This window comes from Rhamphochromis longiceps, linkage group LG16 (assembly GCF_057381845.1).
Source record: "Rhamphochromis longiceps isolate RC_006_pf linkage group LG16, R_longiceps_female_GT1.1, whole genome shotgun sequence".
Lineage (NCBI taxonomy): Eukaryota > Metazoa > Chordata > Actinopteri > Cichliformes > Cichlidae > Rhamphochromis > Rhamphochromis longiceps.
This window is the reverse complement of record NC_140572.1, coordinates 37623259-37637036: the sequence shown is the minus strand read 5'-3', so window position 1 is coordinate 37637036 and position 13778 is coordinate 37623259. Positions and strand designations below refer to the sequence as shown.

General features: G+C 42.7%; 1 protein-coding gene across 2 annotated transcripts in view; it reads right to left on the bottom strand.

Annotated features, from left to right (window-relative positions):
• epb41l5 (erythrocyte membrane protein band 4.1 like 5) overlaps positions 1 to 13778 on the bottom strand; it is a 38216-nt gene that overhangs the window by 4020 nt on the left and 20418 nt on the right. The window contains exons 14-23 of one of the 2 annotated variants that reach the window (XM_085383955.1): positions 13662 to 13680; positions 12859 to 12904; positions 12560 to 12678; positions 3589 to 3740; positions 3125 to 3222; positions 2842 to 2976; positions 2553 to 2620; positions 1796 to 1870; positions 1081 to 1162; positions 77 to 157 (exon numbers count right to left, since the gene is read on the bottom strand). In XM_085383955.1, the coding sequence (XP_085240081.1) occupies positions 77 to 157; positions 1081 to 1162; positions 1796 to 1870; positions 2553 to 2620; positions 2842 to 2976; positions 3125 to 3222; positions 3589 to 3740; positions 12560 to 12678; positions 12859 to 12904; positions 13662 to 13680 (875 nt within the window). The remainder of the gene's footprint in view (positions 1 to 76; positions 158 to 1080; positions 1163 to 1795; positions 1871 to 2552; positions 2621 to 2841; positions 2977 to 3124; positions 3223 to 3588; positions 3741 to 12559; positions 12679 to 12858; positions 12905 to 13661; positions 13681 to 13778) is intronic. The other variant, XM_085383956.1, reaches the window with a different exon arrangement.

The following is a 13778-nucleotide window of genomic DNA, read 5'->3' as shown; positions in this document are numbered from 1 at the left end:
AGGTCTACTTTAACCCACACACATGCAGTGGGAGTTTCACTGCAGATTATTCAGGACACAGTGCAGTAATTCTTACCACAGGAGCTGGATCAGTGAAGTCAATAAGGTTGTCAGAAAGTGGGGCGGCGCTTTGCAGGTCGACCTCCTCTGCTTTAACCTGCAGCGTGATGCAAACACTCTTTATTAGCACACGCAGGCACTAAAGAAACCGTCTACTTCCTGTGTTAGTCACACGCAAACACCGGGCTGCGTAGGCACAGATTGAAGGGTAAATAAACTCTACTCACGCAAAGTGTTTTATTCACACATTCACAATCAGATGAATGCATCTCAGAACAACTCGCTTCAGTTTCTTGCTCAAGGATACTTTGGCATCAGACTGGAGCAGTCCGGGATCAAGTGGACGACCTGCTATTGTTACCAATTACATCACACTGAAGACTGAACCTACTTTCACAGAGTAATCAATATGCACTCACAACCCACCTCACCTGCTTGTTAATGAAAATATCTAATGAACCAATCAGATGGCAGCAACTTTATGCATTTGGGCATGTAGATGAGAAAGACGACCTGCTGAGGTTCAAAATGAGCATCGGGAGGTGATGTAAGTGACTCTGAACGTAGCTGAAATTTTTCCCACACAGCCATTTGCAGAGTTTATGCAGAACACAGCAGATTAAAGCCTGAAGCAGAATGGGGTGCCATGCTAGTCAGCTAAGAACAGCAAACTCAGGCTACATATGCTAAATGTAGCTTGCCTGGTCTGGCAGGTTTCCATTTATGATATTTAGATGGTAGGATCAGAATTTGGTGCATCCAACACGTTCAGGCTGTTGGTTGTGTGATGGTGGTGGTGGGGGCTCAGTATGCTGACCGCATCCATCCCCACATGACCACAGCGTGTCAGCAGGACAACGCACAACACCACAAAAGTTTCAGACTGACTTCATGAACCTGATGACGAGTTCACTGAACTCAAATCCCCCAGTCTGATACTAGCAAGCTGTGCCTAAAGAAGTGGCTGGTGAGTGTAAAGCACAACAGTAGTCATTACCTGTGAGCGTGCAGTCACGTTACCTTTGGTGCCGGGGCTTCACTGGTCGACTCGGAGGACTTTTTGGGAACAGAAGCTTTTAAATCTTCAGCCAATCTCTCAGCGCTGAAAACAGGAGAAGAAATGGTATCACACAAGCATGTGACCGCGTACTTTTAACAACTTTTAACACTGCGAGTCACCAAAACCAGCAAAGACAGTTTCGCCACTTTTAAACTCAAATTTTAAGAGCACAAACTCACACAGCACAGCTAACTGTGCGTCTGCTTTTATGTGTCACTCTCTGCAGAGACGGCAGCAGTATCCAGGCAGAACTCAAGTCATGTGATTTAACACACCCGGGCCGACACACAGACACACACATGCACGAATGCATTACTCAAACACACCAGCAGATGTCAGCAAACACTATAAGGACTTTAATCTGCCCCATTAATGTTTCACTGCCTGTTTGGCTGATGCAGGACTTTACATGCATCTCTGTTAACATTATTTTAAACCATTTGATCTAAATGTGCAACATGTTTTGTGTTAAGCTTACCTTAACACATTCTTGAAAACAAATCACCTTTTGCTAACTATGAAAAATCAAACTCTTTACCTTAACTTCAATCAACCTACAAAGCCAGGACACTTTGTCACTGGTCTTTGTCAAGGCCTTAACTATGACGTGTGAGAGATCTGATGCAACGAAGTACAAACCACAGTAATGTTTTGTTTTTCTAAACAAAGGCTCACCTGGCGCCTGCAGATGAGACCAGGGAGGATGGTGGCTTCAGCAGGTCCCAGGTGTCCTGGACGTCAGGGCGGCTGCTAACACAAAGAGACGAGTTACTGCACCTTCAACCTGGCAGAGAGACACACATAACGCTTATTCCTGCATAAAACATTCACTGTGGTTACCACAGAAAGACAGGAGGTCAAACTTCTCCGACTACATGAGTAAACAAATTACTTTTAAACAGGTTTCATTATTATGAGTTTCAGTAGAAATGCTTTTAGAACAACATGCAAACGGGAAACATTTGCTAAAACCGTCAACAACAGAATCTGCCAAATCCAACGTTGTTTATTCTCCAGCGTGAGTCGCTTGCTGCTTCGGTTACGAGCCGTCGTGGACTCGTTTGTCATTCTGTGGAGCGCTGCCGAGCTGCGGCTGACGTAACGTTGTGAGCTATGCTAATAATCCTTATAAATATTCAAGAGGTTAATCAGCTCGAGCAGCAGCGAGCGCTGTGATTGGCTGGGATGAAGCACTGACAGTTGGCATGACTCAGTAAGATGAAGGAACGAAGGCCGAGTTTCAAGACAATGAGGCGCGGTGACAGTGTGCCCTGTGCCGATAGCACGGTGCGCTCTGAAGAGCTGCTTAATGCAAAGATCCTAAAGGGTTAAATAACAGTCTGAGTGGAAACGTGATTCTATTTTCTTTGATTCTGAAGCTGAACATAAGAAGTTATCATATTCCTGAAAGTGCAGGTGAGTGAAAACGTACCTCGCAGAAGCCTCCTGCAGGTTACAGTTTTTATCTCCGAGCATCACAGCGTGTTCCTCCAAAGCCCCCTGCACAGAGCAAACAGGCGTTTATGAGGAGAGGGCTCACACACATGAATCAAAACGTCACTTTAGCTGTTTTGATTTAAATGTGTTTAAAAACAAAAGGCTACAAAATACTGAAGGCTTAGCTAAAGACCGCTCAGCTGATGAGGCTTTCACTCTGATGGATAAGCAGAATCAGAGTACATCGGAGGGCCCTCTTTTTCACCCCCCGGTCTGTTGCGCACCTTGAGCGCGGCCGCCTCGGCTTGAGCCTTCAGGATGTTACTCTTCAGATCCTCCGGGGTGCGCAGCGGAGTCACGCATGGACTGCTGCCCGCACTGTTCAGCCCGCACTTCTCTGTGAGCTTCACCACATCGTCCTGTTGGGTCAGATGTCACAGAGGCTTCATCACGCTGTGCCGCACATGTGTTTGTTTATGCTGAACTGCCAGTGAACTACACAGAAGTGCTGCTGGTCTCCATCAAAGCAAGCAGAGTCTGATTTTAGAGGAAATAACAAACACTCGCCTGGTTGTTCATGGCCACGTTGACGTTCATGTTATTTCTCGGCGCAGCGAGAAGCGGACTGCTCTCCAACTCCAGCTGCTTCAGACGAGCTGCTGCTTCTGAGTCGCCGCACATGAACACAGAAAGACAAACAAACAGTTATCTTCGCTTTATTTATATAGTTAGCAAGTGATCGTCTCGTCTCAGGACACTGATGTTTATTAACAGTCAGCTCTGGGTCTTTTTCATAACGGTGTTGGCTGAGTGTAACTATTGCTTGCATTAACAGAAAAATATAAGTGAATCAATGGTCAGTAAGGTCGCACCAGGCGGCAGCCGTCACGGTGAAAAATGAGGCTATAGAGTCAAAAACTGCAGTTATGTCAGTCTCTTAAAACAGACATTTATTGTTTTACAGCAGTTTTCTTTAAAGCCTGGCTTCTAAGGAGAGTTTTTAAATATTGGCCAGTTCGCTGCAGCCTTACCAGCGAGACTCAGCGCATCTTCTGCAGGGACGCTAGCACCGGCATAGGCAGCGGCTTGTACGGGCTCCTCGATAGCTGTGACTGCAGGGACAACGGGACCTCTGAGGACATCGTCGACACACGTCTCCATTAGGTCAGCAACCACTGGCAAACTAGAGACATACAAGAAGAGAAAGCATGGCAGATTCAGCCTGAGTTGTGGATGGAAGGGTTAATGATAAATACATTCAAAGAGAAAACAGAGAATAGAGGCTGCTTTATGGGTTTTTAACACAAACTGGAAGAAAAGGATTGTGATTCATACAGCTTACCTCGACAACGTATGTACAGACTCTGCAGTGATGACAGAACTGATCCGCGCTGATACAGCAGAAGGTGTTTAAGAGCAACACACCAACATCCAATAATATGTCAAATAATTATTACTAAAACCAAAAGAAAAGCATAAAGTACTTGTACTTGTAATCCATAGTCATTAACCGTTAGCATCATCACCAACGTTAACTTACAGGGTCACGTTGCCGACATGTGATAAAACGATTGTATTTTACAACATAAGTATGAAACCACGTTTGAGTCCACTCAAAAATGTCTCCGGAGGTAAAAACACTGCCCACAAAATAACTTCAGCAGGAAATAATGCGGTGTAATATTCTCAGAATTAGAGGTGCTTGAAGCAGAACATTTAACACACGGATCTTAGCAGAAGCTCTTCCAGCAGCTCTGTAATTACCTCATATTTCTGTAGCCTGAAGACACAGCAAAACATAACAAATGTTGTATATTACAACATACTGCCTGGAGAGTACAGGGGTTAAAGAACAACACACAAAAAGATGTGAAGAAAAGTGCGATTCTTTGTACGTGGGCTCAAAAATCCAATAAATATGTTAAAAGATCCACCGTGAGGAGAATCGAGCCGTCGCGTGGGGAATAAGACACGAAGGCAAGTATGACAGATGCATGTACCACCGAGGAGACGCACACCGACTGGAACTGAAACCGGCAACCGGTTACTCCCTAGTCTTTATTCAGTCCTCCACAACAGAAGCAGCGTTTTTAAATATCTGTTTGCACACGTTTATCCGATACAAGATCACTGAAAAATCCTACATCGTAATCCAGTAACCCGGTACGACTCACATATATCGACATAATTATACAATCACCAGGATTTGACTGAATATTACAGCGTGACAAATGTAAGTATCAAAGTATCATGTAAAGTATCAAACTGGGCCGAAGACTTACAATGAGGAGCTTTTTGGGTGATGATAAGTAGGGCTGCCACAAACGATTATTTTGATAGTCGACTAGTCACCGATTATTTTTGCGATTAGTCGACTAATCAGATCATCATCCATCGGACATAAAACGTACAGTTTATTGCACCAGCAGCATCTGCTCTTATATAACTATCATTAGCTTACAGCTTTAAGTGTTTAAGGTCTGTGCTAACTAAAAATAAAGACAAGATGATAGTTTATTAAATTTTAATGAAATTTGCAGATTGTTTCGGTGGAGTTTAATAAACTCCTTGCTATCTAAAATATAAAAGGACACCGGAGTAAATTCTCCAGCATCTAGGGTTGCCAACCGTCCCTTAAAATACGGAATCGTCCCGTATTTCGAAACAAAAGTACACGTCCCGTATTGAGCTAATAAGGGACGCACTTTGTCCCGTAATACAGTGAGAATCAAAAGTAGTCTATAACTTTTAATGGAATTAACGCTTTGTTTGAAAACATAATTCCCAGCCCCTCTCCTGCTTTGTGACCAATGAGCTGACAGCACACTTATGACAATTCGAGTATGACAATTCAGATTACCGCTCATCTCATTGGTCGAGGAAAGGTCGCTTGCGGAGAAAATACCGGAAGACAACAGATGACCACAACAAGAAGCATGGCCAACAGGGGAACAAACGCCGACACTGCGGTGCAAGTCTCGGACGACAGTACACCTAAAGCTGGGCAGACACTGTGCGATTTTTTCAGTCGCGTTATTCAGCTCCTGCTCAAACTGCACGATTGACTCGCAGGGGTTAGAAGTTGGTAGGTCACGATGCAGGTCTCACACTATACGGCCCGATGCTCTGATGCGACCTGAGTGCTCACACTGTGCCTCCATAAAATGAAGTTTATAACAGAAAATCTGTCGCTCGCTCTCTCTGTCTTTCACTCACACAGACACACAAACCACCACCATCAACTTTGCTAAATTGCTAATGAAAAACATGATCAGGCAGCTGTGATTGAGCAGCAGTGTAGATCCAACTATTTTCACGGTTGTTGTGGTCGTGATAATTTTGTGATGCCACATCGAAAAGGCTCGGATGAGCTTGCCAAAGTTCTACAAGTTGTGCCTCCATCGCTTGTGTCCAGATCACACGCTGCACTGCCGTGCTGCTCCATCTTTTTCACCGACGTTTACGTGTTTGCGCGTGAGCAGTGTGAGCGCCTGTGGTGAGACCCTCACGAGCGATTGATGATCGGGAGCTGGTCGTGAGGTGTTAATCACTTCTCTTTACCCCACGTATACTACACGACGCACGATGAAGGCCAAAATCGGTCCGATCACTCAAAAATCGGCTCAAAATGGGCCTAAAACCGCACAGTGTAAGCCCAGCATTAGAGCAGCAATGTTTGTTCCCCTCAGAGAAAGGGAAGAATGGGAAAAGGAAAACACCTGGCTGGAAAACGTTAATATGGGCATGTGCAGTGAATATCAGCGCTATGTGGCCAGAAGTGTGATAATATAATTTATTTTGTGTAATAAACAACTGCAAGGATAGATGATTACAACAAATAGATGACTAATACATAAAAGTAATACATATTTTAATAATGATGATGAGTTATGATGTGTAATCATGGGAACAAGCGGGTTTACAAACAGGAGCAGCTGATTAGAAAAGCTGAAATAATACCTCAACTGAAGCCAATTGTACTAAATGCACTAAATGTGCACTGTTACAAGAATATTTTTCTTTCTATTGTTTTCTATTATTTTAAGTTAAGCAGGACAGAGTTCTTTTAAAGAAAGATTTACTTATATTCTCAAAAGTTAAGCATGACAGGCTTCTGTTTAAGAAGGAGACCTGTTTTATTGTGTTAATGTTGTCATTTTGAGCTAAAAATAAATGGCTAAATGATCATTTGTTTCACATGTGTTCATATCACAAAGAATAGAATATGCATCTACTTAAATCAACTTCAAGTCAAATGGTTAAAAAAATAATTTCACACACAAAAAAAGAGCTAGAAAATTCACTAAACTGGGAAGGGTGAAGACAACTGGGTCGCCCGGCCCTGGCCACGAGGTGTCCCTTATTTTTCAGGGAGTTGGCAACCCTACCAGCATCTCACACTTCTGATAATCAGCTGTCTGCTTGAAGTTTATTCAGCTGTGTAAAAACTATAACTTTAATCTCAGACAAACTGATTTACTCAGGAACAAATAAAATACTGAAAAAAAGGCAAACAACATTTTTAAGTTATCTAAGTGACTTATATATCATGTTTAACCTGAGAAGTGAAAGACGGCGGTGGGTTTGAAAACGATTTGCCGGGAGTCCGGTGTTCTCACAGCGCTAGTGACCTAGCCCCCGGCTAGCTATCGAGCTAGTGGGTAACAGACGTCTCCGAAAACGTCGGAGCGCTTTTGAAAATATGTGGTGTCCTGATAAACTGAGCAGACATTTGAGGTTTACACAGCTACATTCTCGCCTGAAAATATGCTAACCGTTTTTGTGACCCAGAAAGAATAATAAGAGTAATATTAAGACTAACTAGCTGCCGCCATTGTTGGAAACTGAGCAGGGCCGCGCTATGAATTCTGGGACACAGCTTCTTCTTCGTCGGGGTTTAACGGCAGCTGGCATCCTTGTACATGCAGTGCTGCCATCTTCTGTTTATGTCCGTTATTACACTCTTAAATCCTACTACTTATTCCTGCGTCTTTTGGGATCTTACAAAGCTTCAAACGACGTGTCGACTATTAAATCAGTCGTCGACGATTTTGATAGTCGACGTAATCGTGACTAGTCGACTAATCGTGGCAGCACTAATGATAAGTTGATTTGTTCCAAACCGAAAACACAAACTTTATCACATTACAGACAAAATATTCTTTGCACTATATTCTAAAGCAAAGGTGAGAACGTAAATGTACGACTTACTTCCAATGTGTATTTATTAGCTTTTTTAATTGGCTTAAAACAATTGAACATAGAATGACAAAGTTGTGACCGTGTTAAATAAAATATTTCTAACAAACATCCAAAGTTGGAGCCTTTTCTGATTTCATCATTTCAAAATAAGACTGATCTGAAATACAACTAACTTTATTTAAAACTATCCTGCTTTGATTTAAAATCGAACACAGTTTCTAAAGACAAACGCTTTGGTCATGTTGTAAACAATTAACTACGTAATATTACATATTTATCTTCATTTGGTTGAGATGTGCAATAAACAGTGTAATTACCATGTAAGATCAGTGCATTTGAATTATTTACGTGATTATTCAGCATTTAACTGTGGCATGCTCGCAGGTAGACGTTACTGTACTGCAGCACGTTTCAATGCATTATTCTAGCTCGATCTCTTGCTAGAAGTTGAATGGGGAGGCAGCATCGGGTTCATTTCAGAAGCTTTCACAGAAGCTCAACATAAAATATGATTAGACAACAATAAAACCTTCAAACAGAATTTAACTAATCCAGACATTATTTGGAAATAGACATGGTGAACCGTTAGCTTCATTTTTCACCTACAGCTAAAACCCTTTCAGACTAATCTGCCTACAGGTGAACGACACCCACCCTCTTATCCAACTCCCTTTTAAACAGAGCAGCAGAAATGCAAGAACAGATTCACTTTAAAAAAAAATCGAATTCATTTCATTTATAAAAATGTTTAACTGAATTTAAACACAGCAGTAGTGTGTGAAATATTACAAACACAGGAAATTGTTTCTGAGACTGAGGGGGGGAAAGGAGCAGAAGAGGACCAGCCTAAATCCCCCAGAACCTCTGACCTGCTGTTTCCTCACAGAGTCAAGACTGGAATTGAATTCACAAAACTGAGCCTGATACCATCTCACCCCTGCCTGCCAGCCTCCCCCCTGAGGTTTGGCATGAAGGTCAGGAGGAGGGAAAAAAAGAGGGGGGAGGAGGACAGAAAGGAGAGGCCAAGGAAGCAGAGGGAAAGCAGCAATGGGAAGTTATCTTTTCAAAACTGTCACTGAGCCAAAGGTCAAGGAGCAGAGGCATGAGGTGCAGAGATGGACTGAAGGGAAAGGGGGGGATGTGGGTAGTGTTAGACTTCTGCTGAGGAACGCTTCACTTAATCACAAATCTGTACATTCGCACTAGGCGAGGCGAGTCACTTCACTGCTGAGCCTTTCCCATTCATTAGCGTGCAGACCAGTTCGCGCCGGTACAGCTGGTGAGACGGCGGCCAGCTGGTCGGATCTGTCCCACTCCGTTTGGGGAACCTTGATGAAAAAGAGCGGGGAGGATGGAGGGAAGAGGACACCTGAGGACAACAGGGTGGCAGTGAAAGAGTGACAAAGGGAAGGTGATGAGGTAGTGAAGATACAGGGTGTGTGAGGTGAAGTAAAGAGTGAGACTGGGAGGAAAGCAATTATTGTGCAGAAGAAGAAGATTGTTAAAAGAAAAGAAAGGGAATAAAGAAGGCAGCAGGAGGCTGATAACATGAACGTAGGAGAGTGTGTAATAACTGTGACAAGTTGTGTAAATATGTTACCATTTATTCAGTGACAAAAGCAGCTGCTCTGATGGGCATAAATCATTCTGGATAAACGAGTAAGACGCGGGTTTGCGTGACGAGCTCTGCGGTGTCAGGAGTATGCCATCCAGCTTATTGCAACACGTCTGCCAGCGTGCACTGAAGTGTGGTGTGACATGTGCTGTCACATAAACACTTAAGTGAAGTGACTGGACGTCTCTGGGGCATCGGTGACCCGGCTTTGCACCTCTAGGGGCTGATGTTTGATAGCTCATGTCAAATCCATGTTCATACTGTTTATATATTCCTGAGCAGAAGCTTTTATCCGCGACGGGTCTCCTGGGAGTTTGAGTCCAAACTGGGACTGACTTGATGGTACGGGATGATAAGTGGGTGAACTTCCAATGACCTTTAGGTTTTGCGTGCAGTGTTTAGCAACAGATTTGATTTGTATTTTTCATTTTATGTTTTTTAAATCGTTACATTGTTTCCAAAGAGACTGAGCTGAGACCGACCCACTAACACTTACGATAACGTTCAGAGAAGTAAAACAGCTTACAGGACTGAATAAGGGTCAGGGAGGGGGCAACCTTTAAAGACACATGGCAGTATGGGACACTGATGATGTCACCGTGGGCTCATTAACGCCTTTTTTTAAAAGTTTGTAGAAATTTCAGTCGTTATTTTTAAATTAGTATTTCTCACATTTTAATTTCACTTTGTTTTTTGCTGTTACGCTTGCCTGAAATACTCCCCAATGTTTCCACTCTCACCATAACATCAAGGCTTTTCTAATCTGCTGCCACTGATGATTAGTCTTATTTATTTTATATACATGTCACAGAGATGATCATAGCGTATGTATGCATGTTAATGAATCTGGATGACACCATATAAACTGCCCAAGATATCAAAACTGTCGGCATCTATAAAGCATTTGGGGAATTTTATAACACTCGAATCCTTACAAATAATATGTGTTATGTGTTTTTATGCTGAACGTCGATGTTATGTGTGCGTTGTTGTTCTGAATAAAGTTGGTTTTAGAAGTTCTGCCTGTTATATATAATCTAGACTATAATGTCTGTATCACAGTTTAAAATCAACTTATTTCTCTGTTGACTGTTCGTGTTATCAGGCGGGTTAATGGGGGGTGGGGTGGGGTCCATGCAAAAACCCAAAACCCCATTGATTTCAAAGCGAGAGAGAAAGCAGAGCTGGAGAGGAGAAAGGAAAGAGCACGGGGGATTAGTCGAAAGCATTAGTGATGTAACAATGTCACTGTCAAAGCATCCTCCTCGTGTCCACTCAGTCGGTTATAAACAGACTGAGGTCATCTCGGTTTAAGATCTTAGGCTGATGAAACATTTTTAATGAAGTCCCTGAAGGCTCGACAGCATCGCCTCAAGAACACAGCATCGCCGGCCCGTACGTGTCGCTGAAACAACATCAGACGTAAACGTAATCTTTCCTAAAAGCTCTAAAACTACTGGAGGCAGTCGGTGCTCTACCTCAGCCCCTCAGTACAGGGGCTTACGGTATCACAATCCTACGTCGCCTCATTCTCGAGTTATCACATTCACAAACTTGGGCGTCCACGCCGCCCGGCCAGTGGGTGACGCCAATACCCGATCAGCCTTTTATGGCTGAGGGGTAAAAACAGGAAATGTGTAACAGCAGCATTTTAATCTATGTGAGAGCAGGAATGCTGAGATTTTTATGAAAAATCGAGTGAATGAATAAATGATTACATAAACTCATTTCAGGTATTTGCAGTCTGCAGACTGAGGCCATGTAAATGCTTTGGCCTGATTTAAGATCGTCTTATGTCAATTTAAAGGACAATTAAGTTTTTTTCCTACTGGGCATCATTTACCACAATGGTAAACTAATTGGTAAACTGCTCTGAATCTCTTTAGCCGAGGGTACAAATGACTCATTAAGCCACATTCACAGGACGTGAGCCAGGATTATTGTTTAAGTCTAAAAACAAAAATGAGCCAGTGCACCACAGACGTGACAGGAAGCTGAGCAGAAATGGTTTCAGCCCGAGCTGCAAATCCAAATGAGCGCGTGAATGTTTCTGACCCGCGTTCGGGTCAGAAACATTCACGTTTATGCTGGGAAATCCTCGTATAAAAGCCGAGGTCTCTTCTGGGGATACGATATGATATATCTGACAGATCATCTGTAAATAAACACCGATTCACGCACAGCTGTGGTTCTGATACTTTCCTTAAAGTTTTCCAGTATGAGGTTGGTGGTTCACAGGATGCTCAGAATGACATCAGTAGAAAAAAAAGCAAGGATACCTACACACTACAAAGCACCAACAGTATCAAAGAGAATAGATCCAAAGCTGAAATCACATCGCCGATTCCCGCACAGCAGCCAAATCACAACACCATTCCCAGCACCGATTTGCTGCATTCCATGCTGATCAAAAGGGAACAAACAGCAAAAGGCGGCGAATTGCTGTCTGTTCGGAGCAAGAAAACCCATTTCCAAAGCCGCAGTCTCAAAGCCGATAGTGCACAGCGAATGATTGGTTAAAGCGAGAGCATGTTCAGTCTGACTGTACCTACCAGCGTGCTGCCAGACAATTATCCTCAGTACATAATCATACTGGAACACACAAGGAAACACGGGAGGTTTATAACAAAGCTGGATGCTTACATACATTCATGCAAATGCACATTTGTGTTCAGTCACACACACACGCACAAAATTAATCCATAAATAACAGATCAAATCAGAAAAAAGCCTGAAATTATTTACACATCACTCAGAGGCTGAATGACGGGATTAAAAAAAATACAGTAGAAAGATAAAAACTGAATATCCACGTCCTGTCCACTCCGGGGTCGTTCCATACTCGCGGTCTCACATGAAAAAACTATTCTCACACAAAGGGACTCGCAGCACGATGAGGCCAGTATCATGGCCTGTTTTTTATCCAATCAACAATCAGGAAACAGTCAAAACATTTAAAAGGAATCGGGTGGCCTTCCCTTATTTTTAACCCAAATCTTTTTGCTGTGTGTCTTCCTGCATCTTTCTTTCATACAGCAATGAGCAGCTGTAAGTCGTCAGCGACATTCAAAAATAAGGAATCAACTTTAAAATCCTGATTCACTTTTCTAAAATGCTCGTCAGGGAGAAAGACGAGCTCAAAAAATTAAAGATCTAGAGGAGTCTTTAAATGTGCAGGCACCAACCTTCTTTTTTCTCCCCCAGGACTCCTGGGCAGAGCCTCGATCTCAATCGGTCCACAGGCAGAAGCAGCGACCGGGCTGACCACGGGCATGGCTGCCCATGCACTCCTGCTGGGGGTCACCTGGAGGAGCACAGAGCAAACAAGTTAAAGCTACACATCCACAGATATGGCTGAACGGATGATTAAACCTGACTTCATTTGTTCTCTCAGTGATAACATCTAAACCTGATGCTGTGTTTCACTGCTCTTCTCTTTCCCCAGATAACAGTGGAGAAATTAAACAGCAGCTTTTCTCCTCACCTTTCTGTCTTTGCTGGAATTGACTCCGTTGCCTGAGGAAAGAGCCCTAAGAGAAAGAAACAGATTTTATTTGAAGAGCAAACAGCTCTGCTCAAGCATTCTTAATACAGGTTATTTGGTTTTACACTGCAAGTAACTGAAATGACAGACAAAAACAAAAAACGCTAAGAACATTTAAGAAATAAGAATAAAGTTTTCAAGTCTTGCAAATTTGGGTGAGCGACCATCATTGGTGGCAAAGTGTTCGTGGAGCTTCGAGCCTGCAGGCCAGGACACATGCGGCACATTTTGGAACAATGAAAACATAAAAGTTGTCTTAAATTATGACAAAGTTTTAATTTAACGTCTGCCCTGAGGCAATTTGAAAACCCTCATACATAATTAAGACAGCAAGTCTTGGACACAGCTTTAAAAAAAAGTGCAGTCTAATGAGCTGTAATGTAGTCTCATTTATCATAAATGCTTTGACTCAGCAGCTCAGTTCCCACGACAGCTTAAAGCTAGAGCTGACATCACGTCTTAGCCCCCACACACACACACACACACACACACACACACACACACCTGTAACAAAAGGCTCTGTATCGAGATCATAGCTCAACCTGATGATTAACCCGAAAACAGTGAAAATACTCGGATAAATTTATATCATGTGACCCAGTATGGATGTTCAGAACGAAAGCCCCCGTACAATCAATAAATGAGACATAACATTTACATAAATTAATGTGAAAATGGTCACAAAAAAGACAAATAAAGTATCTTAAATGTACAAGAACACATTTATACATCTCTGTACTCACTCTGGTGGGTTGAACGGTCCTGGAAAAGCAAAGAAAACACATTAAGAACTGTGTCCACATGAATAATGCTGTTTGTTTACAGCAGACGTGACTGTTTTTACTCTTGTTCATGCTGAA